Source organism: Centropristis striata, chromosome 16 (genome assembly GCF_030273125.1).
Source record: "Centropristis striata isolate RG_2023a ecotype Rhode Island chromosome 16, C.striata_1.0, whole genome shotgun sequence".
Taxonomy (NCBI): domain Eukaryota; kingdom Metazoa; phylum Chordata; class Actinopteri; order Perciformes; family Serranidae; genus Centropristis; species Centropristis striata.
The window spans coordinates 31,006,091-31,029,994 of NC_081532.1; the positions used below are offsets into that span (position 1 = coordinate 31,006,091).

General features: G+C 40.0%; 2 protein-coding genes across 2 annotated transcripts; one reads left to right on the forward strand and one right to left on the reverse strand.

The window, feature by feature from the left end:
* Nucleotides 1-923: 923 nt before the first annotated feature.
* Nucleotides 924-10,821, forward strand: dlst (dihydrolipoamide S-succinyltransferase). Its single transcript, XM_059353877.1, has 15 exons — nt 924-1,092; nt 2,801-2,834; nt 2,944-2,983; nt 3,847-3,908; nt 4,006-4,080; nt 4,251-4,306; nt 5,356-5,464; nt 5,555-5,719; nt 5,886-5,971; nt 6,086-6,183; nt 8,464-8,594; nt 8,954-9,027; nt 9,125-9,208; nt 9,342-9,509; nt 10,122-10,821. Exons 1-15 carry the CDS (start codon nt 1,030-1,032, stop codon nt 10,254-10,256), a joined length of 1,380 nt encoding a protein of 459 aa, XP_059209860.1. The 5' UTR covers nt 924-1,029; the 3' UTR covers nt 10,257-10,821.
* A 1,465-nt stretch (nt 10,822-12,286) lies between these two features.
* On the reverse strand, nt 12,287-21,904 carry rps6kl1 (ribosomal protein S6 kinase-like 1). Its single transcript, XM_059352535.1, has 10 exons — nt 21,525-21,904; nt 21,116-21,240; nt 18,339-18,431; nt 18,200-18,247; nt 16,848-16,980; nt 14,783-16,219; nt 14,611-14,700; nt 14,363-14,445; nt 12,924-13,019; nt 12,287-12,812 (listed from the first exon to the last, which is right to left on the reverse strand). The coding sequence occupies exons 1-10, from the start codon at nt 21,709-21,711 to the stop codon at nt 12,702-12,704; spliced, it is 2,403 nt and encodes an 800-aa protein (XP_059208518.1). The 5' UTR covers nt 21,712-21,904; the 3' UTR covers nt 12,287-12,701.
* Nucleotides 21,905-23,904: the final 2,000 nt, after the last annotated feature.

The window sequence follows — 23,904 nt, forward strand, 5'->3', positions numbered from 1 at the left end:
TAAGCCTACCAATCACAAATTCTTAATTACAGGTGCACAAATCCTATTTTACAAGTCACAGATTAAAAACTGACACGCTCACATTTTTGCTCCTATTGTTGTAGTATATTTGGTGCAAAACATATTTGTGTACCTGTATCAAACAATGTGAAGTTGTGGACAAAATTTGAATATGTGCAAATCGGAATGTGCAATAAATGCTCAATGTATGTGAAATAATTTCTCTCAAAAATATTTGTGTTCTTTTAAAACACAAACACAAATCAATAAGTTCAACTGCTCGAATCTCCCCCACGAGTCACAGATTCTGTTTCCTTCAACTGCATTTATTGCAAAAGTTCACATTCAGATTTGCACATATTAAATTTTTTTCCACAACTTCACATTGTTTGATACAGGTACACAAATATATTTTGCACTAAATACACTACAACAATAGGAGCAAAAATGTGAGTGTGTCAGTTTTTTAATCTGTGACTTGTAAAATAGGATTTGTGCACCTGTAATTAAGAATTTGTGAATGTGTAAGTGATGTGTTGTATTTGTGGAAAAAGTACACAACTCATAAAGTATGTGACTTCAATTTTACTGATATAACTGGTGCTCAAATCTTTTGCACCAATCATACCTTCATAGTTTTGAATGCTTAAATACCATCTTTGCAGTTTTTTGATGTGCCCCTCTGATTAAACACTGGCCCCTCCTTAACCCTCACAGTAAAACTGGTCTAGAACCGCCACTGCTTATCATGAATATCTTATCTTCTCTTATCTTGATGATTAAAACCTGTAGACTTTGTAAATGTTGCTGAAGGTGTGCCATGATTACTTAGTAGATTATTTCTCCGTGGTCAGTAGTTCGAGCAGTGCAGAGGGGGTCAGAGGGGACCACAGTGAGGACTCCCCCCGGCCCCCCCTCTACTCGGAGCACTTGGTTTATCCCACTCTACTTCCTCGCTCCTTCGCCCGTCCGGCTCCTCGGTGTGACCGGAGCTCCCTTCCGCTGACAGGCAGCTGTCACACAGCCACCATGTTATCGCATTCCCGGTGTCTCACCAGGAATTTTGGCCGTTCTCTCTCTGCCCTCCGTCAGGTAGGCAACAAGCGAGTAGAATGTTACCGTTGCCACCGGCGACGGCTGCAGTCCCCGCTGTCTCTGACCGCAGTCATGTGTGTTCAGCGCTAGCATTAGCGTTAGCATTAGCATTAGCATTAGCATTAGCTGTAGGCCACGGACAGCCAAGGACAGTAGGACACTTCACTCCACAAGTGTGCTGCCCTCTGTCTTAAAGTTAATAGCAATGCCCTCTGCTGCTGCCGCGTTTTGACACAATGTGGCTGACCTAAGCAGAAAGTATTTTGTCCATGTTGTATTAAACTTAAAGAGCTTTCCTATACTGTTTTGGTAGCTAGCAGGAGCATGCTAGCTGCACCAAGCTAAATGAACGGGTAGGTTAGCTAGGTGCTCTTAGCTGTCATGCTGAGGTCATACTGTTGTTAATGAGAGAAAACAACGCTCAGTTTCGCTAATTATACGGAATTATGTGAATTTTCATGATATATAGGGGGTAGCTTCCTGTCGCTGCTTTAGAAGCTAACAGTCAAATGTTAGTAAAGTCCTGGTTTTAGTGTCTTAATTGTCAGCTTGTCAGTGAGATTAGTGAAAGATCATTGAGCTTCAATGCAGCTGCTCGAATAAGAATATATTCTATTTTATGCAGTTCTAATGCAAACCACATAAGCCAACTGTTTGCTTGATATATTTAAGGATTATGTCAAAGGTCGTAAAAGTGACCTTTGACCGACAGCTCTGACTGACTCCTCTCCCTGTTGTTGATTCCACTGCCAAATATGCTTAACTTTTAACTAGGGCTGCATGATTATGGCCAAAATAATAATCACGATTATGTTTGGTCAATATTGTAATCACGATTATTAATCACGATTATGCGTCGTGTCAGGGAAAAAAATCTGTATTTTTATTGCACTGCTTTTAAACAAACTATAAGAACAGATTTTAGTGTGTGCACAGAGTGTCTGGTGCTTGTTGTAAACAAATAGAGATCACTAAGTGAACATCTCCTGCAGCAGTAGCACATGCATAGACTGGACGCTAAGGGGTTAACATCCCCTCCGGCTCTACAGCTGAGAGAGACTGCTGCAGGAGGACTGGGCCGCTTCAAGAAGAGTAAGAACGAGTCTCCAAAAGTCTCCAATAACACCAGGAAAAAGTCACTGGATTTGTCGCCAGTCGCTTTAAAAAAAAAAATAGTCGCTAAGGGGGTCTGAAAAGTCTCTGAAAATATAGCAACAAAGTCGCTAAGTTGGCAACACTGCTTCACCAGCTTTTACAAATGGCGCGTGTTGTTGTCGTGTAGAGTACTACATCACATCCTGCTTAGCGCTCGCTTGTTATTTATTTAGGCAGCTACATGAAACCTTAACTATGCGTCCGCCCCCTGGAGGTTGGTGGACTACTGGTGTAGAAAGTGCTTGATTAGATATGCAAAGAGCTGCATTTTAAAATGGAAATATCGCGGATGATCAGGTTAATTTAATCGTGGCGGCCAAAATCGTGATCACGATTAAAATTTGATTAATTGTGCAGCCCTACTTTTAACCATTATCACTGTTAAACAAAGTTATTGACCTTGATGTCAATGTTAACTAGCTACTGAATGCATATTATTCAAGACCTTATATCCTTGTGAAACTTTTTTTAAAGTTGTTTTCCTGTAAAATGCAAAACATTTCAAACAAATTGCAGATGTTCTGTAATGGTTAACTGTGTCTTGTTGCAGGGGAATAATGCATTAGCTCGTCGGGCTACGGCAGGTATGTGTGCTTACTGTTCAAGCATGAAGTCTTAAGTTCCTGTTTTTGTCTTGGGACAGTCCTGCTGCAAGAACTTATTAACACATTGCCCTTGTCCATTTTCTTACAGCTCTATCAGCTAGCCATTCTATCACTTTGAACAACAATGTGTAAGTATGTTAACTCTTAGAAACACTAAACTATTTGAAGAGACATGCAGGTTTATTTGCAGAATCTAAGTCCACCATACACTACTGGTCAAAAGTTTTAGAACACACCAACTTTTCCAGAATTTAATTGAAAAGTATGCAGTTTAATGTCTCAGTGTACTCTGAAATTAATGCACATTTGCAACATTTAACATTCTTTATTGAGCATGATAGTAAGATTTGAAAGTTAAAAAAAAGATTCAAAATCACATTTTATGTTGGACTAAAGGACTAAAAAAAGACACAAAATGACCAAAAAAAAAGACACAAAATGACAAAAAAAGACACCAAAAGACACAAAATGACTAAAAAAAGACACACAGTGACTTACAAAGACATGAAAAGAATTCAAAAATGGACAAAATAGTCTAAGACTCCATAGAGTTAAGTTGTTAACCCATTTCTTGTTCCCTGAAAAAGGCCTACTTGTATAATTATGAAATGTACATTATTTTTTAGTATTGGTCAAGCTTACCTTTTTTTATTTACCTCTGGCAGTTCACCACTTACCTTTGTACCCTTTCAAGCTGTTCATTTGACTTGAACTGCTTGAATTTCAATAGAAAACTGGAAAAATTGGGGTGTTCTAAAACTTTTGACCGGTAGTGTATATCTGATGAATGATTTGGACTTTGCATGTCAGCCTTCAGTCCATACTGGCTCTCAACTTAACTTCTTAACGCAATCAACCTTTTTTAAATTATTATTGTTCTCATTATACTGTATAGCATGTGCTGTTCCCTACATGCATTTTTTTTTGCCAAGTAGTTTGGGGGATTTTTATTACTTTTCTGATTTTGCTTGCTGTTTGTTTTGTTTTTCAGAAAACCTGATCCCCGGTCCAGCGTCTTCCAAATCCAGTACTTCAGGACGTCTGTAGCCTACAGTATGTTTTCGTTTCAACATTTGTCTGAATATGAAGCACGACCGCTGATATGTGGAGTGGGTAAATGCATCTCCTTTGGCTTGTCTCTGTTTTGCAGGAAATGAAGTTGTCACAGTCAAGACCCCTGCGTTTGCAGAATCTGTCACAGAAGGGGACGTGAGGTGGGAGAAAGGTAATAATTGTACATAACTTGCTTCTGACCCTATTAAGGATGAGCAGTTACAGATAATGGATGGATGGTTGGATGGATAGTTGCTTCTTATATCAGCCATATCACAACCTAACTAAACAAGAGGTAGTCTATTTGCACTCAGATCCTAACAGAAAGCTTTTTCCTTGCAGCTGTTGGAGACACCGTCTCGGAGGATGAAGTTGTGTGCGAAATTGAGACCGATAAGGTAAAACTAAGTTAATATCAAACAAATTCACCATATTTTTGATGTCTGGTAAGTGTTTGCCTACAAAAGTGAAAGCTTTCAGCATGTGCGGCATAAAATTATAGCACAGATAGGGCTGCACGATACTGCAATATCTTTTTCTGCAATATATGTATTGTGATATCAAAAATCTACAGGGATCTTTTTCCTCTTGGTGGTCCAGGGACAAGTTCATGTGGAGAAAAATGTGTTTGTACTTTTAGAGCAAAATTAAAAGGCTATGACAAACTTTGTGCTTCAGTAAACAATTTCATTATAAACACACTGGTAGTATAGATATAAATGGTGATGACACTGCAAAAAAAAGTCACACCCACAAAGCATGTTAAAAGGAAACAGGGTCTGTGTTTTAAGACATGTCAGGTGGGTTTCACACGGAGGAAAGTTCTACCACCTGTTGACAGTCGCGCCACATCAGGGTCCTGGGATGTGGTGAGGTCTGGCTGGGTGGTGCTGTAAAACTCAAAGCCAGAGCTGCAAGCCACTTTCACCCAGAGCCTGACAGAGAGGTCTCAGAAGAGCCTCCTCCCACACCAGGCAGCCCTCCCTGACCTGCCGAATTTAATCTCCCAGGTAGACTGTGAGGGCTGTCACCCAAATATTTTCAGTTCATTCTGAAACTGAAGAGGACCTACGTAGCCTGTAGGTGATTATTTGCAAGACGGTACATTCTCAGAAGTCATGAGAATTAAGGCTAGATGAGTTTACCTTTCTTATCAATCACCAAAAAAGTTGTAGCTTGATGTGTTTGAGTTAGTTTGGCGTAGTATTCTCATGTATGTTGATGCTCAAGCGATTTTTATCGTGCAGCTCTACGACTGGGGCATGTGTTTCTTTTCCAAAAATAACACTCCACAAGATAAGACTAAGGGCAAACCATAAATGTATGCAGTCATTACTTTGGCACCAGACCAGCCAAATCACAACATGTAAGCTATTTTAGAAAATATCCTCCAGATATTTCCATTTCTATTATTAAGTTGCTGTTTTTATCTCTTTCCTGCCATCAGACATCAGTGCAGGTTCCCTCTCCTGCTGCTGGGGTGATCGAGGAGCTTTTGGTCCCCGATGGAGGGAAAGTTGAGGGAGGAACTCCGCTCTTTAAGCTTCGAAAAGGAGGTGCTTACATATTTTCATTGATTATAAAATACTGGGGTAATGCTTTTAAGCCTTGTTGTCTTGTTCTAACTGTCACCTCTGTGTCTTTAGCTGGTGCTCCCAAAGCTGCAGAAGCTCCAAAAGCAGAGGCCCCGGCTGCCGCGGCCCCTCCGCCACCTTCTGCTGCTCCTCCTCCCCCCTCAGCTGTGGGCCCCATTCCCACCACTATGCCCCCTGTGCCACCTGTGCCAGCACATGCTATGGACACCAAACCAGGTTAGTTGTCATGAGACAGACGGCCTGTGTCATGTGAGAACTGTTTAGCTTGACATCTGTGCTCTTGACCTCTAGCTTTAATGATTAATCACTGAAGGCAAGTGGCTTTCAGCAGTTCCAGTAAACTGATGTCTAGAGATACTGCTTCTTTATGTTTTTCTCATAGTTTCAGCCATCAAGCCCACTGCTGCTGCAGCTGCACCAGCGGCTCCAGCTGAGGGAGGGGCTAAGGCAGCCAGGACAGAGAGCAGGGTAAAGTGCAAAAAATGTCTAAATAACATTTAGGAGTATCTGATCACTTGTTTAATGATCTAGTAGAGTGGTGTTAGAGTCAGGAACTGATAAATTCTTGTTTTTTTGTTTTAGGTTAAGATGAACCGCATGAGACTGCGAATTGCCCAGAGACTGAAGGAAGCCCAAAACACCTGCGCTATGTTGACTACGTTTAATGAGGTCGACATGAGGTAGGAAATTCTGTATTAGTTGACCTACATCATTAAGCCCTCAATGCTATTTTAGATGTCAATGTGAAATGTGCAAATGTGCAGCGGGGTGAAAAGTGTAGGGGTCTAGATCTGTTAAACCGTCTAAAACCATGTTTGTGAGTGTGTATTTGTGTGCAGTACATACACAGTATACATACTGTATGTATATCCGTGTTAAAAAGCCAAAACATCACTTGCACAAATGGTTATAGATTGGCATCTGCCCAATAGGAAAAGCTTTTTGAAACCCGATCTCCCCTTAAACACTGGAATGTAAATATTTGGTCGTAATGCCATCAAAAACGAAGATAAGAATTGTTAAAACAAGTTTTATTAATTTACAAGGAAATGTTATTGTCTGCACTTGCCCTCTGTGCTGAAGAGGACACTTTGAGGATTTCTTTTCCCCGCAAATGTGTGGTGTCAGCTTTCAGCTATTCAGGGTTTTCTATGTATCCTAATTAGATTGACATTGACGGTCTGGAGGAAGACTTCCCATGCTAGGGCTCATCTGGAGCCGAAGGAGCGAGTCAGAGCAGGAGGCTGGAGCATCTGTAGGGGCCCACAGAGACCTGTGCTCTGAGTGGAAGAGCTGCCTCAACCGATATGGGCTTTTATGACAGCCCAATAAGATTTACAGGCTCTAGAAAGTGAAGATTTTTATCGCTTCTTCTCTCCTTTCTCGGAGAGTCTGTGTCTTGGGAGGGGCTAATTATGTTAGCGGAGAAACCCTAGAGCTTCAACAGGGTTAGAGACAGGAAAACAAACAATTAAAAAGAGAGATATACGAGAAAAATGAGCAATGATGAAACGATTAGTGGGCCAATTTCAATAGCTTTAATTCACCACAACCTGCAACAGCATTCCATAAAAAGGCATCGCTTTTGTTACATTTCTGACCTGTATCTTAAATAACATACTTAATATATTTGAGTACAATTTATTTGAGTTTCTGTTTCTAGTTTGTCTTTAGAAAGTTTAGTGTACCTTAAATAGACATTTAGGAATTTTGAAGAACCGTTGTCTTTACTCTGTGACTTTGGTAAATCCAAACCAACCCTTTTGAAACAGATACACACATACAGTTACACAAAAAAACTAACTGATCAAGGCAGCAATGGACCAAGCACTCCGTTTTCTGCGAGGTAAAATTACTGTTTTGTCAATCGAGGCTTTTAAAGAGGGCAGAGATATGGACAACAGTCATCCTAACTATCCCTTTAAGGCTTCAATTTAAATATGTGATAATCTCTTTAAAGCAAAACCCATGGATTGTCAAATTTCAGATAACAAATGGCTGTTTTTTTTAAATGCACTTTATTTATGAATTAATTTGTTGTACAAAGTTGTTTTACAGTAAAGCGACAGCCAGCTGTATTCTCCGGTCACATTATTGGCCTGTTATACTTCAGTGACTCAGTGTCTCAAAATTAATTATGTCTCAAATAATTACAATAATAAGCTCTGTAAAAAAACAAACATGTCTAAACATGTAGGCCCACTAACCTATTTAATTTTAAAAACCCCCATCAAATCTAGTATCTTATAAAGTTGGCTTCAACCCTGCTTAGTGCCTTAATGACAATTTTTTTCAAATCAAACTTAATTTATATAGCACTTTTCATACATAAAAATGCAACACAAAGTGCTTTACAAAAAATAAGAATAAAAACAGACAATAAAAATGACAAAACCCACCCCTCCCTCCCCCACATACACATCTGTAAGTATACATACACAAACATGCACACACGCACATTTAGTCATGCACGCACACAAACACACACTCAGACTCACACACAGCACATATTGATTGACAGTGTATAGACATGGCAAGGCATCGAGGATCCAGATGAGGAAAACGCAACCTGTGGGAGCCTCCACACTGAGAGGTGGCAGAGCCCACAGCCATAGAGGACGCCGTCACAGAGACCACCAGGACCCGGGTAGACCGGGGCGGACTCCACACATGGTGCAGAGCCGCCTAGTCCCCCGGGCCCAGGGAATCTCTAAGACCGAATCCCCACGGGCAGACTGAACACACACCCCTCAGTGAGGAGGCCCCCATGAGGGAACACTGGAGCTAAAAACTAAAAGACTAAAAGACAACAGGACAGGATAAAAACTATAAAGACAACAGGATAAAAACTAAAAGACAACAGGACAGGATAAAAACTAAAAGACAACAGGACAGGATAAAAACTAAAAGACAACAGGACAGTTGTTGATCTATTGTCATTTTTTTCCATTTTCCTGCAGCAACATCTCAGAGATGAGGAAGAGTTACAAAGATGCCTTCCTGAAAAAGCACAACATCAAGTTGGGCTTCATGTCTGCGTTTGTGAAGGCAGCTGCCTACGCTCTGATTGACCAGCCTGCTGTCAATGCCGGTAAAGATTTAACCCCAATAAGACTTTGTGGTGCCAGTTTAACTATCTTTGCACGTAAGGACACAGGATGCTGCAAGAGTGTGTGGTGAAGAAAACAATTTATGTTTCAGTAGGTTGACTGCCAACCCTCAAAACCAACACTGACTTATTTACTGCCTTTAGACCACCCTGACCTATTTAGATAGACCACAATGAAGCCGGGGGGGCAGTCTGTGGGTTTCACCTTCCCCAGGTTTCACATTCAACAGAAAATGGCACACATTTAAAGGAAATTAATCTTGGTGTAAATGTATAGCAGATTTAAGGTTTTATACATATGTCTTCTGTGTAGAGTGTTTACACTTTGTTTGTGTTTTCAGTAATTGATGACACGACCAAAGAGATTGTGTACAGGGACTATGTGGACATCAGTGTGGCTGTGGCCACGCCAAAGGTGAGACAAGTGCATTATAATGTAATGCTTAGTGTAAGTGCTTGACTTGTCTCTAATGTGGAAAGCAGAAAATTCAGTGATGTAACCTCTCTCTCAGGGTCTGGTGGTTCCTGTAATCAGAAGCGTAGAGGGAATGAATTTTGCTGATATTGAGAAAACCATCAATATGTTAGGAGAAAAGGTAATACTTCATATTGTCTTGTGTCTGTTGTCAATTCTTTGTTGTTGTTTTTATTCATATTTTCTGTGAAGGGTTCTTATCTTGAGATTTCCTGAGAATGTGATTGACTGTAAATGCGGATGTGTGTCCACAGGCCCGTAAGAATGAGCTGGCTGTTGAGGACATGGACGGAGGAACGTTCACCATCAGCAACGGTGGCGTGTTCGGGTCCATGTTTGGCACGCCTATAATCAATCCCCCTCAGTCTGCTATATTAGGCATGCACGGCATCTTTGACAGGCCCGTGGCAATCGGTGGCAAGGTTTGTTTCCTCAATGTGTCTTTTTTTTTTTTTTTATAACTCTCTTTGTTGCTTTTTGTGAGTGATAAACATACAAAAATGCATACAAAACATATGACCTTCTGCCAAAATTAATAAAACTGATTGAGTAAATTAAAACATTAAAATAAAAATACAGCAAGGAGCAGAGAAAGAACTTAATTCAGAAACTCAAATAATACAAGTTTACATGTCCAATTCATTCATTTCCTGCAATCTTTTTAATGACCAGAAGGGGGCAGCTCCACTGGTTGCAAAAAGAATTCAGATTGTATAGACGCCTGTAAGAAAATGACCCTAAATCTCACTTCATTTATTACCTTAGTAAAGATTTTCCTATTTATTTAATCGCCAGTTTAAGACTTCTTCAAGAGTAATTTTATAAATGATGGTCCTATTTAGAGGAGTACTGGTGACCGAGCCCTTTTTAACAGCTTACCTTTTAAGATGCTCCTCAGAGTTAAACATGCAAATACATAAATTATACAAAATGAGACAACTTATTTGACAGCCGAATGGTCACATTTTAAAATGAATTAAATTTTCCTAGTATGAGTGTTTCTAATGTTGCATTCATTCACTCCTGTTGTTCAGGTGGAGATCCGTCCCATGATGTATGTTGCCCTGACGTACGACCATCGTCTGATCGATGGAAGAGAGGCCGTCACTTTCCTGCGCAAGATCAAGTCGGTGGTGGAGGACCCCAGGGTGCTGCTCCTCGACATGTAAATCCTTGTGAACTCCAGGCCCAACCAAACAAACCACCCTACACAAACAGTGGCTGTGCTCACCTGATGAACATTACCTAACTGCAGTTGATGTATTGTTGTATAGGTTACCTAGAGAAAAAGGATTTTTGGGGGACAGTTGAGTTGTGCGATGGACATTTGTAAAGCTGGGTTCGGTGCTGGTCTGGGGTTTTTGTGGTGCTGGTCTCTAGATCAAAAAAAAAAAAGGATATTCTATTACTCGTATGCGCCATGTGTCATTTTCTACCATTCAACTGAAAGATTTCTCAACTTATTGTGAGATGAATGACAAACGTAGATTAAAATGCATAGGATCATTTCATTATTTTGGTTGAGAGAAGAACAATGAGCACATATTGGGGGCCAGAAACCAAGAAACACTATGTTCTAAAAATGTCCAAAGTGAAGAAAGAAAGAGAGTGAGAATTTATGCCATCTGTTTCACAAAAATTAAATGAAATTAAAATTCTCTTAATGCTGTGTAAGAAAGACTATTTAAGAAAAAAAAAGTTTTAAACAATAAAAGTGACATTGCTCAACTGTAATTTTTTGTTCTGGATATTTTTTTTGATGTTTTCATATTGAAAGAGTAGTTAAAATGACATGATAAAGCCAGGGTATCGTAGTTCATCCACATATAATGCACAGATAGGTGACAGTTTAAAAACAACATAATCAACCACTGTCTAGTTATCATGCAGTATACCTTCAATGGAAGCATTAACTTTGTTTCTCCTTTCTTATATTTAAAATGTTCTGTTAACTTGCCACCTCTGTATGTAAGTGGGTTGTGAAATATTGGCTGATAACCAGTGGTGGAGTGTAACTAAGTACATTTACTCGAATACTGTACTTAAGTATATATGTTTACTCTACTTGAGAATTTCCATTTTATGTAACTTTATACTTCCACTCCACTACATTTAGCTGCCAGCTTTAGTTACTTTTCAGGTCGATATTTAACATAAAAAAACATACATTTAAATTGATTAAGCATTTTTAGGGCCCGAGCAGGCAACGACCTGCGAGGTCCCTATTGTATTTCGAATGATTATTTATTAGGGACCGAGCACTGAAAGTGCAAGGACCCTATTGTAATTGAATGAATTATTAGGGACCGAGCACTGAAGGTGCGAGGACCCTATTGAAATTGGTCTGTTATTATTATTATTCTCCCAAATGAATCGCCTTTTTGGGGCCTTTATCATATTCAAAAACTCACCATTTTTGGATACATCATACATCAATCTCCCATGAAATTTACATATTCTGGTATTCGCGGGAATGGACCTTGCGTGGTGCGCATGCGCCATTCTGCGTCGTGCGCATGCGCGCTGCGTGGTGCGACACTGCCACTGTATGAGGATTAAAGGGATAGTTTGTGCATTATTATACAAAACTTGGTACAATTATTGTCAATGCCCTCCTGAGGATAACCCTTTAAGGTTTTATTGATCGGCCCCTAGGTGGCACTGTGGTGGCAGTCTAATTTCATATTTGGTACCGTGGCCACACTATAACACTTAAGACAATGAAATTCATAGGGGTGGTATAGACTGGCCCCTGTAACGCACACACCCTGACGGCAGCATGCCCCGACACGCGTGTACTGCGAAGGCCCGTTTAGTACTGCTTGCAGTCCTAGTTATAAACTAAACCTCATAACAGTATATTAAGTAGTTAAAATTAGCTCTACCTTAACAACAGTAAAACGCTGCTTACATAAATGCATCAATAAAAATAATAACCCAATAATATTATTGGAATATTCTGCATAACGAGTACTTTTACTTTTGATACTTTAAGTACATTTTGATGCTGATACTTTTGTACTTTTACTTCAGTAAGTTTTGAATGCAGGACTTTTACTTGTAGTGAAGTAATTCTGCAGTGTGGTATTAGTACTTTTACTGAAGTAAAGGATCTGAATACTTTTTTTGATCCTCTTTGGGACAATTGATCAGATATATCACACAGATCTCAACAGTAAACAACATACCAGGGACAGAGAAAAGGTAACAATTTATTGCCTAATATCCTTGTTCTTTTTTTACAATATATAATGGCAGACAGTCCAAAGATTTTGTCAGAATTTAGTTGAATGTGACAAGTTTTCATGCGTGGTCTTAATATGCTATGGATACTGTAAAATTTAAATATACCAAAATTGCATCAAAGGGTACCTTAAATAACTATCATATATGAGTCTCAGAATTTATAATAATTAATTCATGTGTTTGGTGTTTTATAAGGGACATGGTTCACCAATTTTGTTCATGTTTCAGTTTTTATTGTGTCATTTTTTTTCTTTGGGAAGCACAAAGAGAAAAGGGAACCCGGATCTGGTGCTCCAGCCACATGAGGATGCTTGGATGTTCAACTTCAATTCCAGGGCAGGTCAGAGGTGAAGCAGCAGCTGCACCTGCTAGCAGCTCAAAGCTTTCCACGAGACACTGCTGAAGAAAGGATGACACTTGATGTCACTCACGCCTCCACCTCCAGAACCCAAGCGGTAGCCAGCATCAAACTGAAGCAACTGTGAAGCAGTGTAATGGAGAGTGGAGATACTGTGAGATTAAATCACAACATCTTTCTTTAGGTATTTATAATAGAAACCTTACAGGCTGTTTGAAGTCTTAAATCTAACCTCCGTAAGCAGAGACGCAGCTGCAGCGCTCAGGTGGTTGGGGATGAGCAGCTGGGTGTGAGAGTGGACTCCTGCTGGGTGGAGCTGCCACAGCGGCTGGAGGCACAGTGAGCAGAGAAACCGTGACACAATGCCACAGTGGCAGGAGAGTTGCAAAATCACATTACTGCAGATGTTACATGAATTAAAGGCACAAAATGTTTAATCACATGAGTTCTGCTACTGAGACGCAAAAAGGGTACCTTAAGCATGGAATATGCGCCAGAAAGAATGGAAATTAACTGAATTTGTTTCTTTGAGCACTTTTAAATCCAAACTAAGAGTTATTGAGGCCAATTACATAACATGCACTTGTTTCTCATGACTTGTTTAAGGTCTGTATGCTATGTAAATATGTAACTGTATTCTGTGTTTGCTGCCTCTTAGCCAGGGCTCCCTTGAAAAAGAGGTTCTTAATCTCAATGGGATATTCCCTGGTTAAATAAAGGTTAAAGAAGAAAAGAAAAGAAAAATGATTTACATTTTCAATACATTTCCTGTGTGGCATCAACAAACCAACTAATGTGGATGTTACTTAGCAAAAGGTTTGCTTCTCCTCACCACTATTTACAGAAATTCTTCTAATAACTAATATTGTTTTAAGATAGAAGTCTGATACAGATGCTTTTCTACTGAAGCTGCAGATTGACAATATTTTGCACAATCTTTAATAGGACAATAATAAGTATAATATATTCATTGTTTTTTTGTATTCTGGTCAGGGTGGAAAAGCCTCTAAAGCATTTAACTTGTACTTTACTACTCTCTACTACTCTAGTAGTAGTAGACAGTGGTGGAATGTAACTAAGTACATTTACTCAAATACTGTACTCCACTACATTTAGCTGACAGCTTTAGTTACTTTTCAGGTTGTGATTTAACATAAAATATGATCCATTTAAAGTAATTATCCATGTTCCTAAACTAAACCACATAAAAGTATATTAAATCGTTAGAATGAGCCCTACATTGACAGCAGTAAAAAAGTTGCTTACATAAATGCATCAATAATAATAATCTAATAATATATTTAGGACATATAAAACAACCTGAATGGGTCCAATTAGTACTTTTACTTTTGATACTTTAAGTAGATTTTGATGCTGTTACTTTTCTACTTTTACTTCAGTAAGTTTTGAATGCAGGACTTTTACTTGTAGTGGAGTAATTCTGCAGAGTAGTATTAGCACTTTTACTTATGTAAAGGATCTGAATACTTCTTCCACCACTGGTAGTAGAGTAGTAGCAGTAGTAGTAGTATTATAGCGTCACTCTTATTAGGACAGTGCAACCCCCAGTACAGAAACAGGAATAGCAGTACATTTTATTAATACATTGAAATAAATCATTTTGCAAATCCTCACACTTTACAAAGTCTGTATGTTGGAGCCTTTGCTTACCATTCCTGTTAGGAGTTCAAACAACAAAGCCCCAAGGCTCCACCAATCACAAGCCTCTGTAACTCTTGACACACCACCAATTTCTGTCGACATAAAATGACCTGAGTTTAGTTGCATTCATGCACAACATTTGCAATGTCTTAATTTTCTCTAAATGAGCGATGCTATTCAGAGTAAAGTGGACCAACTGAATCTTGCCACTAGGTGGCAGGTTACACCAAGGAAAAACCTCTAGTTTATGTCTTTACCTGGAGCACAGTACATCTGTTCCATGGCTTTGGAGCTGATCTCTGACTGAACCTCACTCCACTGTCCGAAAAATGTCAAACACACCTTTCCTGTAAAAACATTGTGTTTAATGACAATCCAAGTATCATGCTTTTCCACATGCAGTCTTTAACAGATATTTAATAAACTCACCGTTGCTGGTGAGCAGAACGTTTCTAGGGTTCAGGTCCCGACACAGGATGCCTTGCTGATGTAGACTCTCCAGGGCCAGCAGAATCTGAGCCCCCCACACACGCACCTCTGACTCTGGAAGCCCCCAGCAGGTCTGCATGGACTTATCTGCAGGACTGGAGGACTTCACAGGGAACCGAGGCAGGTGGCACCATCCATCCACTTCTATGATCTGGTCATCCGCCTGCCCGTCCGATCCTTCTGATTTAAAGAAAGCATCCACATCCTCTCCCCTCTTGTGGGGCAGTGCTCCAGAGGAGAACCAGTCCACAAATGATCGATCTTTTCCAGACGCCAGCTTCTCTCCAGGACTTAGCATTTCACAGGCCTCCTCTACTCCTTCTCTTACTTTGCTTGTTTCCCCTTCCACCCCTGAGACAGCCAGGGGGACCCCTGAATATGTCTCACCCTGTTTTCCTGCAATGCTGTGGCAGAGGGAAGCAGAGGAAGGCCAGGAGTTTTCTGAGGTGATCCTTGTGTCTGTGTGGTCAGAAAATACTGCTCTGTCTGTGCTCCTAATGACTACCATGCCATTTCTCTCCTCTGTGGTGGGACTGCTGCTGTCCGGCTTTGAGTCCATATCTGCAGCGTGACCACTTAAAATAGATCCTTGGTGAGAGCCATTTGTTTCCCAAGATGCCCTGCCACGGATCTGGGTTTGGCAATGGAGAGGAAGATGCAAGATGGCAGGGGAGGAACTCAAACCATTATTTTCACTATTTGGTGATTTTATAAATGAGGTCTGATTTGTATGAGGTGGTGTTTGTCCTATTGTGCTGTTTAAATGACTGTCAGTCACTGCATAGGGGTTTATTAGCTCACAGTTATGTGCTGGATCCGCAGCTTTCCAAGCCACTTCAAACTCAGAGCTGCACTCCGTCAGCCCCATTACAGCTTTCTGTTGGTGCAGTTCTGACATGGCGTTGAGAGCTTGACTGACACGAGTGCATGAGAGAGGAAGAGCAGGCTGTTCCTGAGTTTCTCTGGAGTGCAAACACAAACTGGGAGCTGGTGGATGGATGTGGGTGTTGATGACCTGTGTCTTCGTCGGGCCCGAATTCAGAGTTAGCCGATCGAGCTTAGTGTAAAACGATGCCGCGGAGCGTGTGTTCTGCAGACAGCCCGTCTCCTCGATGTAGGAGTGAGTCCCGCAGCTCTCCAGTCGCTGCTGAGTCTCGTCCCATGAGGTGGGGAAGTCTGTGTCTGGGCTCTCATCACTCAGTTTCTCTGGAATCACTCCCGTGCTCCCTCCACTGCTGTGCTGGTAGTCTGTGCTGATTGTGGGTGAGGTGTAGCTGGTCTTCAGCTTGATGCTGTGCTGGCCAGAATTGAGGCATTCTGGGTGTTCCTTGGCCTTCTCGTTCCGCAGCTTGTGCAGCTTGGAGAAGAGCCTCCCACCTACGACAACAGGGGAAGAAACACCAGATCTAACCAAGTGGGAAAGTTAAGCCCATGCAGAAGTTAATTAGTCCTGCAATCATTTTAATGACCAGAAGGGGGCAGCTCCACTGGTTGCAAAAAGAAGTCAGATTGTACAGAAGCCTATAAGATTAGAAGAATTTAGTAAAGATTTTCCTATTAATTTTATGGTAATAATCGCTACTTTAAAGTTTGACATACGTACATACTATAGTATGACTTTCTTTCTTTTTCTTCTATTTTTGGACATCTCAAAATCTGGTGTTTTTCTGTCATTTTTGAACAGATTACACTATAATGTGTATCAACAAAATGCAATAGAATTGTTTTTAGCATTTTTAGGTATTTTAAAATTTGACCATTTTTGACAAAAATCAACATACTATAGAATGACCTTTTTCTTCTTCCAATTTTGGACATCTCAGAATCTGGAGTTTTTCTGTTTTCTGTTATTTTTGAATAGATTACACTATGATATGTATCAACAGACTGTAATAGAACAATGTTTAGTATTTTAGGCAATCGAAGTCTCCTTCAATACAGCATTTTGTAAATTATGATCCCATTTAAAGTCGTACTGGCGACAGAGCACTTGTCAACAGCTCACCTTTAAGATGCTCAAGATGCAGGTACACAGCATCCTCGCTGACATAGTATCTTAACAGCTTAACCATGTATGGCACCCCCTGAGGAATGATGGTTGGCTGGTCCCTGCTTTCCCAGCTCGACTTGACTAGACTCTGCAAGAACACAGACACATAATGACTTATCTTTTAAAAAAAAATGCATGTTATAATCAAAAACACGGTATTGAATCAGACATATAATAATAAAAAAGACTGCTTGTATTGCCCCCTTTGGAGATTAGTGCCTGTCACTGAAATTTGAGGTGCACTTGCACTGGCTAAAAGGGTGAGAGCTTTCAGGCAGATCAATGCTGGATGATACTCAGGGAGACAGGATGGAGAGAGCTCCCATCAACTGGCCTGCCACACTATACAAGCACTGGACTGCTGCCAGACGACAACCCCCAAAACATCTCCGGTATCAGCGGTTAGATGGTGTCTGGACTTTAATTTAAATGCACAGTATGTAATTCATTGCTGTTATGGCTCAATCAAAACAAGAACAAAAGAAGTGTTGAAATCGAGCAAAATCTACGAAGTGTATCCTAAAAAAATGGCTTGACACATGTAAAAGGGATATGACCAGTGGTGGAATATAACTAAGTACATTAACTCAAGTACTGTACTTAAGTACACTTTTGAGGTACTTGTGCTTTACTTGAGTATTCCCGTTTTATGTAACTTTATACTTCTACACCACTACATTTAGCTGACAGCTTTAGTTACTTTTCAGGTCGAGATTTAACATAAAAAAACATGATCAATTTAATGTGATTAGACATTTTTTAATTAAACCTCATAATAGTATATTGAGTAGTTTGGGAAAATTCAAAAACTGCTTGTATAAATGAATAATAATAATCCAATAATATATTTGGAATATATAAAACAATCTGAGTGGGTCCATTCTGCAAAAACAAGTACTATTACTTTTGATACTTTAAGTACATTTTGATGCTGATATGTTTGTACTTTTACTTCAGTAAGTTTTTACTGCAGGACTTTTAGCTGTAGTGGAGTCATTTCACGATGTTTTGTTAATACTTTTACTTAAGTAAAGGATCTGAATACTTTTTCCACCACTGGATATGACACCATTGACAGGTGACCAAATGAAAAAGGCCATTACCTCGATTAAAACTGTATTGCTTTAGGTTAAAAAAAAAAAATCAACAATAGATATAGAACAGGTCATTTTTAGACATGTTCATGTAGAAAAGTGACATTTCATACCTTTTAAATATATTTTTAAAACAGAAGAATGGCCAATCATTTTGCTCTGATTTACTTTAGTGTAGTACAATACCTAACAATACCTAAAGGGAATACTGACCTTTACAACAAATGTCTCCTTATTGACCATACTTTGGACAATCAGGACCTTTGGAATGATAAAAAACATCAAAGAGTATCAATACACAAAGCTCACGCTGATGATGGTAACACAAAGCTAGTAAGTGTTACAATCTTACCTTATCAGTCACTCCCACCACCTTACACATCTCCAGGTCCTCCACAGGCGAACTCAAGTGTCTGATTGGACGGAATCTCAGACTGCTATAACCCTGAAAACAATGGAGCAAGTAAAACATGTTTTCCACAGTATTTTAGATGAATAAGGCTTAGTGTGAGACAAGCAGGCACTGAGTGTTTCATCTAATAATAATAATGATAACAAAAGGTTTATTTATAAAGCACCTTTCAAGAGTAGAAGTCACAAAGTGCTTCAAAACAATAGACAAAGTGCGGGCATCCAGCTAAAAACATAAAACTCCACTAAAAAAGCAGCGTAAGGGAGCAATACAGGAAGTGCTGTTTTATGTCTTCAACTCTCAAAGTTGATTTAATGTGACTCATCCAATATTAGACTTCATGCAGACACTAAAAATACCCCAATGCTACACCGAAATTACATTCACTGCACATTTCCAATAAACAAACCAACCAATTAACCAACAAACAAACCAACCAACCAACCAACCAACAAACCAACAAACCAACCAACCAACCAACCAACCAACCAACCAACCAACCAACCAACCAACAAACCAACAAACAAACAAACCAACCAACCAACCAACCAACCAACCAACCAACCAACCAACCAACCAACCAACCAACCAACAAACAAACAAACAAACAAACAAACAAACAAACAAACAAACAAACAAACAAACAAACAAACAAACAAACAAACAAACAAACAAACAAACAAACAAACAAACAAACAAACAAACAAACCAACCAACCAACCAACCAATTAATTAAAATGAGTATGGGGCAGAGTGGTCAGGTGCCTTCTGGAGGTTTCCTCAAAAGCTTTGAATCTTTTAGGTTTTTAAACTGGACTGACAAATCAATGGAGCAGTAGTTATTTAGGGGCGAGAGATATTTCCATCCATAGGTCTACCTATTATCATGGGTAGGTTGGTCTATGGTACTACTATTACTACTAATGGTACTACTACTGTATTACTACTGCTCGTCTCTAAAAAAAATCGAATATAACTGATGTCAAGTTCAGAGTATTGAAGGTCACATTATGTGCCATTGTTAGGGATTCTTACGACAGCATATTAAAAAAATAAAAATACGGACCCGGGTTGGGGGTTATATTTAGAGAAAAAAGTCACAGATTTTATGAGATTGAAATGGAAAATCTACAAGAAAAAAGTCACAGATTAAGAATATTAAAAATGGCAAATCTACGAGAAAAAAGTCACAGATTTATGAGATTAAAGTGGCATAGATTTAACCAGCGATCTCCTTGCATCTGTCCATTGCGTTGTATCACCTCATCCAAATTAGCAAGGTGTTTTCTTCTGAATAGGCCCAATTCACGGGCATTGTCTCTTCAAAGTCCGGGTACTTATGATAATATGGTGATTCTGGGCTAAAACCACAAGTGTTTCCTTGTTCCTAAATCTGATTGCAAAGTATAATTTGATTAAGTCACTCCCTGCAGACTTACATGGCATGGGGCAGCTTCTGTGGTGATGGAGTTCCTTGAAAAACAAAACACTTGCCTATTTTTCGACTTTTTTCTCAAAAATCTGCTACTTTTTTCTTCTAGATTTGCCACTTTTTTCTCAAAATATTACCCCCTTCCCTGTCCAAATTATTAGGGCATGGATTTAAATGTAGCAGATGTAGTACAGAGTGCTACCCTACCCATGTTATGTAACTTAAAAATAGTGTGGTGGCCTGTTAGTCACTTGTTACTTCTAACTGCTAAAAACACTGATGCCTATTTAAAATTGACATGAGTCAATGAATCAAATCCACACTGAAGAAACATGATATTTTATACAGCAAGCTATTAAAAAATATACATACAGCTCTGCACAGAATTGTTCTCATAGTAAACAGACATGGCAGCAGAAGGAAAAAGGCAACCCGCAAAAAGAAGAAGCAAAGTGAAGCGCGTCCGAGGCAATCTGTGCCTCTCTCCTTCTTTTCCCAAAACAGTTTTTTCTCCCCTTTATCTAATGAAACTCCCATCACATTTCCAGCAACGTGATTTCGGCCACGTCTTCAGATTTTGCACAAGAGATTGCAACAACAAGATTGCATTGCTGAGAAGCCCCTGATTAAATGTAAAATCAAATGATATAGCTTTCCTTACACAATATATATATCCTATCTATGTGTGATATGTTTTTAAACAACAGCAATAGTACCATCAGACAAAAGCTGCATATATTTAGGAGCAGGATGTTTTTAGTCATCCTCAACATTAGTTAATGGGCTCCGGCTTCCTCCCACAGTCCAGAGACATGCAGCTCAGATTTAATTGCTGACTCTAAATTGCCGGAGTGAATGAGAGTTTGAATGGTTCTATGTGTCAGCTCTGTGATAGTCTGGCAACCTGTCCAACCTGTACCCAGCCTCTCACCTAATGTCAGCTTGGATCAGCTCCAGCCTGAGACCCAGCGTCTGATAATCGGTTAAGAATAATGAATGAGTGAACATTTGTTATGTAGTGTTTTTAGAGTGATGATACAGATGGAGAACAATGACACACAGGCTCCACGGGATGATTTGCCTTTTCAACAACTATCATGTTTTTCCCAAATGATGCAACACTTTTTAGGCATAATTTTACCCCTAATGGTTGGAACATATAAATGGAGAAAATATCTCCTCACGCATGTTGGCCGAGCCCCAAATGTTTACAACTTCTGCCAAAACTCCTGCAAACGAGTCCCAAAAAGATTTTGTGAACGATAGTAAAGGATGATTGTCTTACCCCTAAATGAGAGCTTCCCTTCCCTAAGTTGTCCTGCAGGTGTGTTATGAAGATTTCTTCAGCTCTCTTCAGATACTGGGTTGTCTTCCTCTTCACAGCCTCCCTGCGATCCTTGTTTGGGTCCACTGGAAAACAGTTAAGCTCTATCACACACCAATAAAGCTGTGAGAATTCAATAAATCTAATAGACAAGAAGGTCCCGTCCTGACTTAACCTTTATCTGGGATAAGAAACTGCTTCCACACGGTATTCACACTGTGGTCTGACAAGCAAGGAATTCTGTGTTTAGCCCATTTATATACAGTCTATGGTTTAGCCTTTGCTTTGTGACTTCCTGTTTTTATTCTTGACCACATGCTCTGATCACATGTCTTGTGCAAACACGCCTCTGCAAATTCATTAAACTTACACTGAACCCCATTCAGCAGCAGGTCCACCCCGTTTTTGTAGTAACTGAAAGCTGCCTCATAGTCCTCATTGACCTCGCTGTCCAGTGCCATGCGGATCTGCTTGGCCGCTTCCACCAGATAATCTCTCTTCGCCATCTCTGCCTTGTTTTGGACCCGATAAGGACCAGACAAGCCTGCACACAGCATAAAAAGTTAGAAATTACTGCTGATTCAGCTTGACTTTGTTCCTGCATGGTAGTAAAGGGGAGGTATGAACCAGCTGTCTCTTTAAACTAGAAACTGAAACTAAATCTGTTGTGCCTGCGGCTCTGACGGGGTGCAGTTGAAACTCACCTTTGCCCCCTTGTCCTATCAACAGCAGGACACATCTCTGTCCGTTGTCACTGGGCGCAGTGTGTGTCTGTCCCCAGTGACTCCAAGGCTCAGCTGCTTGTGGCAGAGCATGTTCATCTGAGCCAGTGGAAACAAAGAGTTAACCTCCAGACCAGAACAGGAAGTGAATACAAGCTGGTGCCTACTATTTCTGATGAATGGAAAGAAGCAGAACAGGATGACATGGAAATGACTCAGAGCCCTGAGACACACTGACGTGTGTCATAGGTAAATTACTTGTATCACTGCAGGACTGTGCAAAAACCTAAAGATTGCACTTGACGACACCCAAACACCATACACCTCACTATATTATCCCAATAATAAATTATACGCTGTAGAACCACTGTTGTCATCACCCCACATGCAAAAATCACATGAAGTGGATTATTTCCTAGCTGGAAATAAATTATTTGCTGACCAGAATGTTATAAATATGATGCAATTAATCTTTGTTACAGTATAATGTATTTAAATTCAAAGAGGGGAGGCTAATGCTGGCTAGAAATCCTCACACTGATGTAAAATTGAATGTTTCTTTTCTCTGAATTCGGCTACAGGCTGAATCACAAACATCACACACACACACACACACACACACACACACACACACACACACACACACACACACATACACACCCCATCCTGGTTACAGCCACGGAGGCGACATCATCTAAGGAGTGTTATGAAACACACAAAGCCATCTTCAGCCTCCTCCATCATCAGCTTTCTCTACATGCATTCTCATATCCAAAGGCTTAGCAATCCACCATGGTAAATAAAGGAACAAATAGCACAGAAAACAGGCGCACAGATAGAAACACTGTACCTGATGTGAGGCGAGCATGGCCTGGAGCCTCAGCAGCATCAGTCACGGCAGCAGCAGCAGCAGCAGCCCGTGTCTTCAGCAGCCTCAGCACACTCCTCTCAGAGGAGAGAGGAGGAGAGAGCTCAGGCCAGGCTGCTGATTGGCTGAGCATGATGTCACTTTAGGGTACCATTTCACACAAGGCGCTCTCTTCCCCCCTCTCATCCTGACAGATGCTGGAGGATTTAAAGAGACAGTACTGTTTTTGTCTGCACTGACCGAAGGCCATTTTCTACCATGACTTTACTTCTAAAATGGGCTGTGTTTAGCTGTTGGTGTCGCCACATCCCTTATAAACAAAGGCATTTTAAAAAAAAATGATTATGAATTAGAGTATTCCTTTGATGTCTCCGATCTATAATGAATGCAGGGATCACCCTGCCCGCAATCTATAATCTGGTGGTGCTCAGTACCAGATGGAGCCAGGCTCCAGTCACAGCACAATGGAGAGCCGTTACCCCCTCAAGGGAGGGCCGGCTTACAGAGGAAGGGCGGAAGCTCCAGCAGGGAGCAGGATGGTGGGAGAGCAGGAGGGGGGCTGACATGTATCAGATGTTCAACCTTACTCAAAAAGGAGGAAAGGGTTATTCTTACTACTTTACAAAAGCTGCGAACAAACTCCTACACACTGTCTAACTTGCAAAAATCTATATATTTATTTGTGATGCTTTGGTGATACAACAAATCATTGAATTGTCAACAAATCTCGCATTACATTCCCCATGTGCCATAGGAAGGCTTAAATACAAAACATCAATTTATAACAAGCGCCAATATCCTATTAGAGCTAGAAAAGTAAAAAAAAAAAAAACCTGTATAATAATAATAATAATAATAATCTTTATTTAAAGAGCACTTTTAAAAAAACATGTGACAAAGTGCTTTACAAAGACAACTTAAAAACAGACATAAAATAACAGATAAAAGTCATGTTAGAAAATCATTAACGCAACATCATTCTGTCCAATTTAAAAGGCAGTTCAAGGGAAGTTAAAATTCAGGTAAAATCAGGAAAAGCTCTCCGATAAAAGTATGTTTTAAGAAGAGACTTAAAAGTGATCACTTAACTCAGCCGACCTGATTTATATATTTAATAGTCACTCTCAAAAAAAGACCCGAAAAGCTCATACTAAAGTCAT

Coding starts and splice junctions, on each gene's coding strand:
- dlst (XM_059353877.1), top strand. CDS start 1,030: ATGTTATCGCATTCCCGGTGTCTCACCAGGAATTTTGGCCGTTCTCTC. Junction 2,984..3,846: donor ATCACTTTGAACAACAATGT/GTAAGTATGTTA, acceptor TTTGTTTTTCAG/AAAACCTGATCCCCGGTCCA. Junction 8,595..8,953: donor CCAGCCTGCTGTCAATGCCG/GTAAAGATTTAA, acceptor TTGTGTTTTCAG/TAATTGATGACACGACCAAA.
- rps6kl1 (XM_059352535.1), bottom strand. CDS start 21,711: ATGCTGTGTGCAGGCTTGTCTGGTCCTTATCGGGTCCAAAACAAGGCA. Junction 14,701..14,782: donor CGTTCTGCTCACCAGCAACG/GTGAGTTTATTA, acceptor ATGTTTTTACAG/GAAAGGTGTGTTTGACATTT. Junction 13,020..14,362: donor TTGAACTCCTAACAGGAATG/GTAAGCAAAGGC, acceptor CTGTGCCTCCAG/CCGCTGTGGCAGCTCCACCC.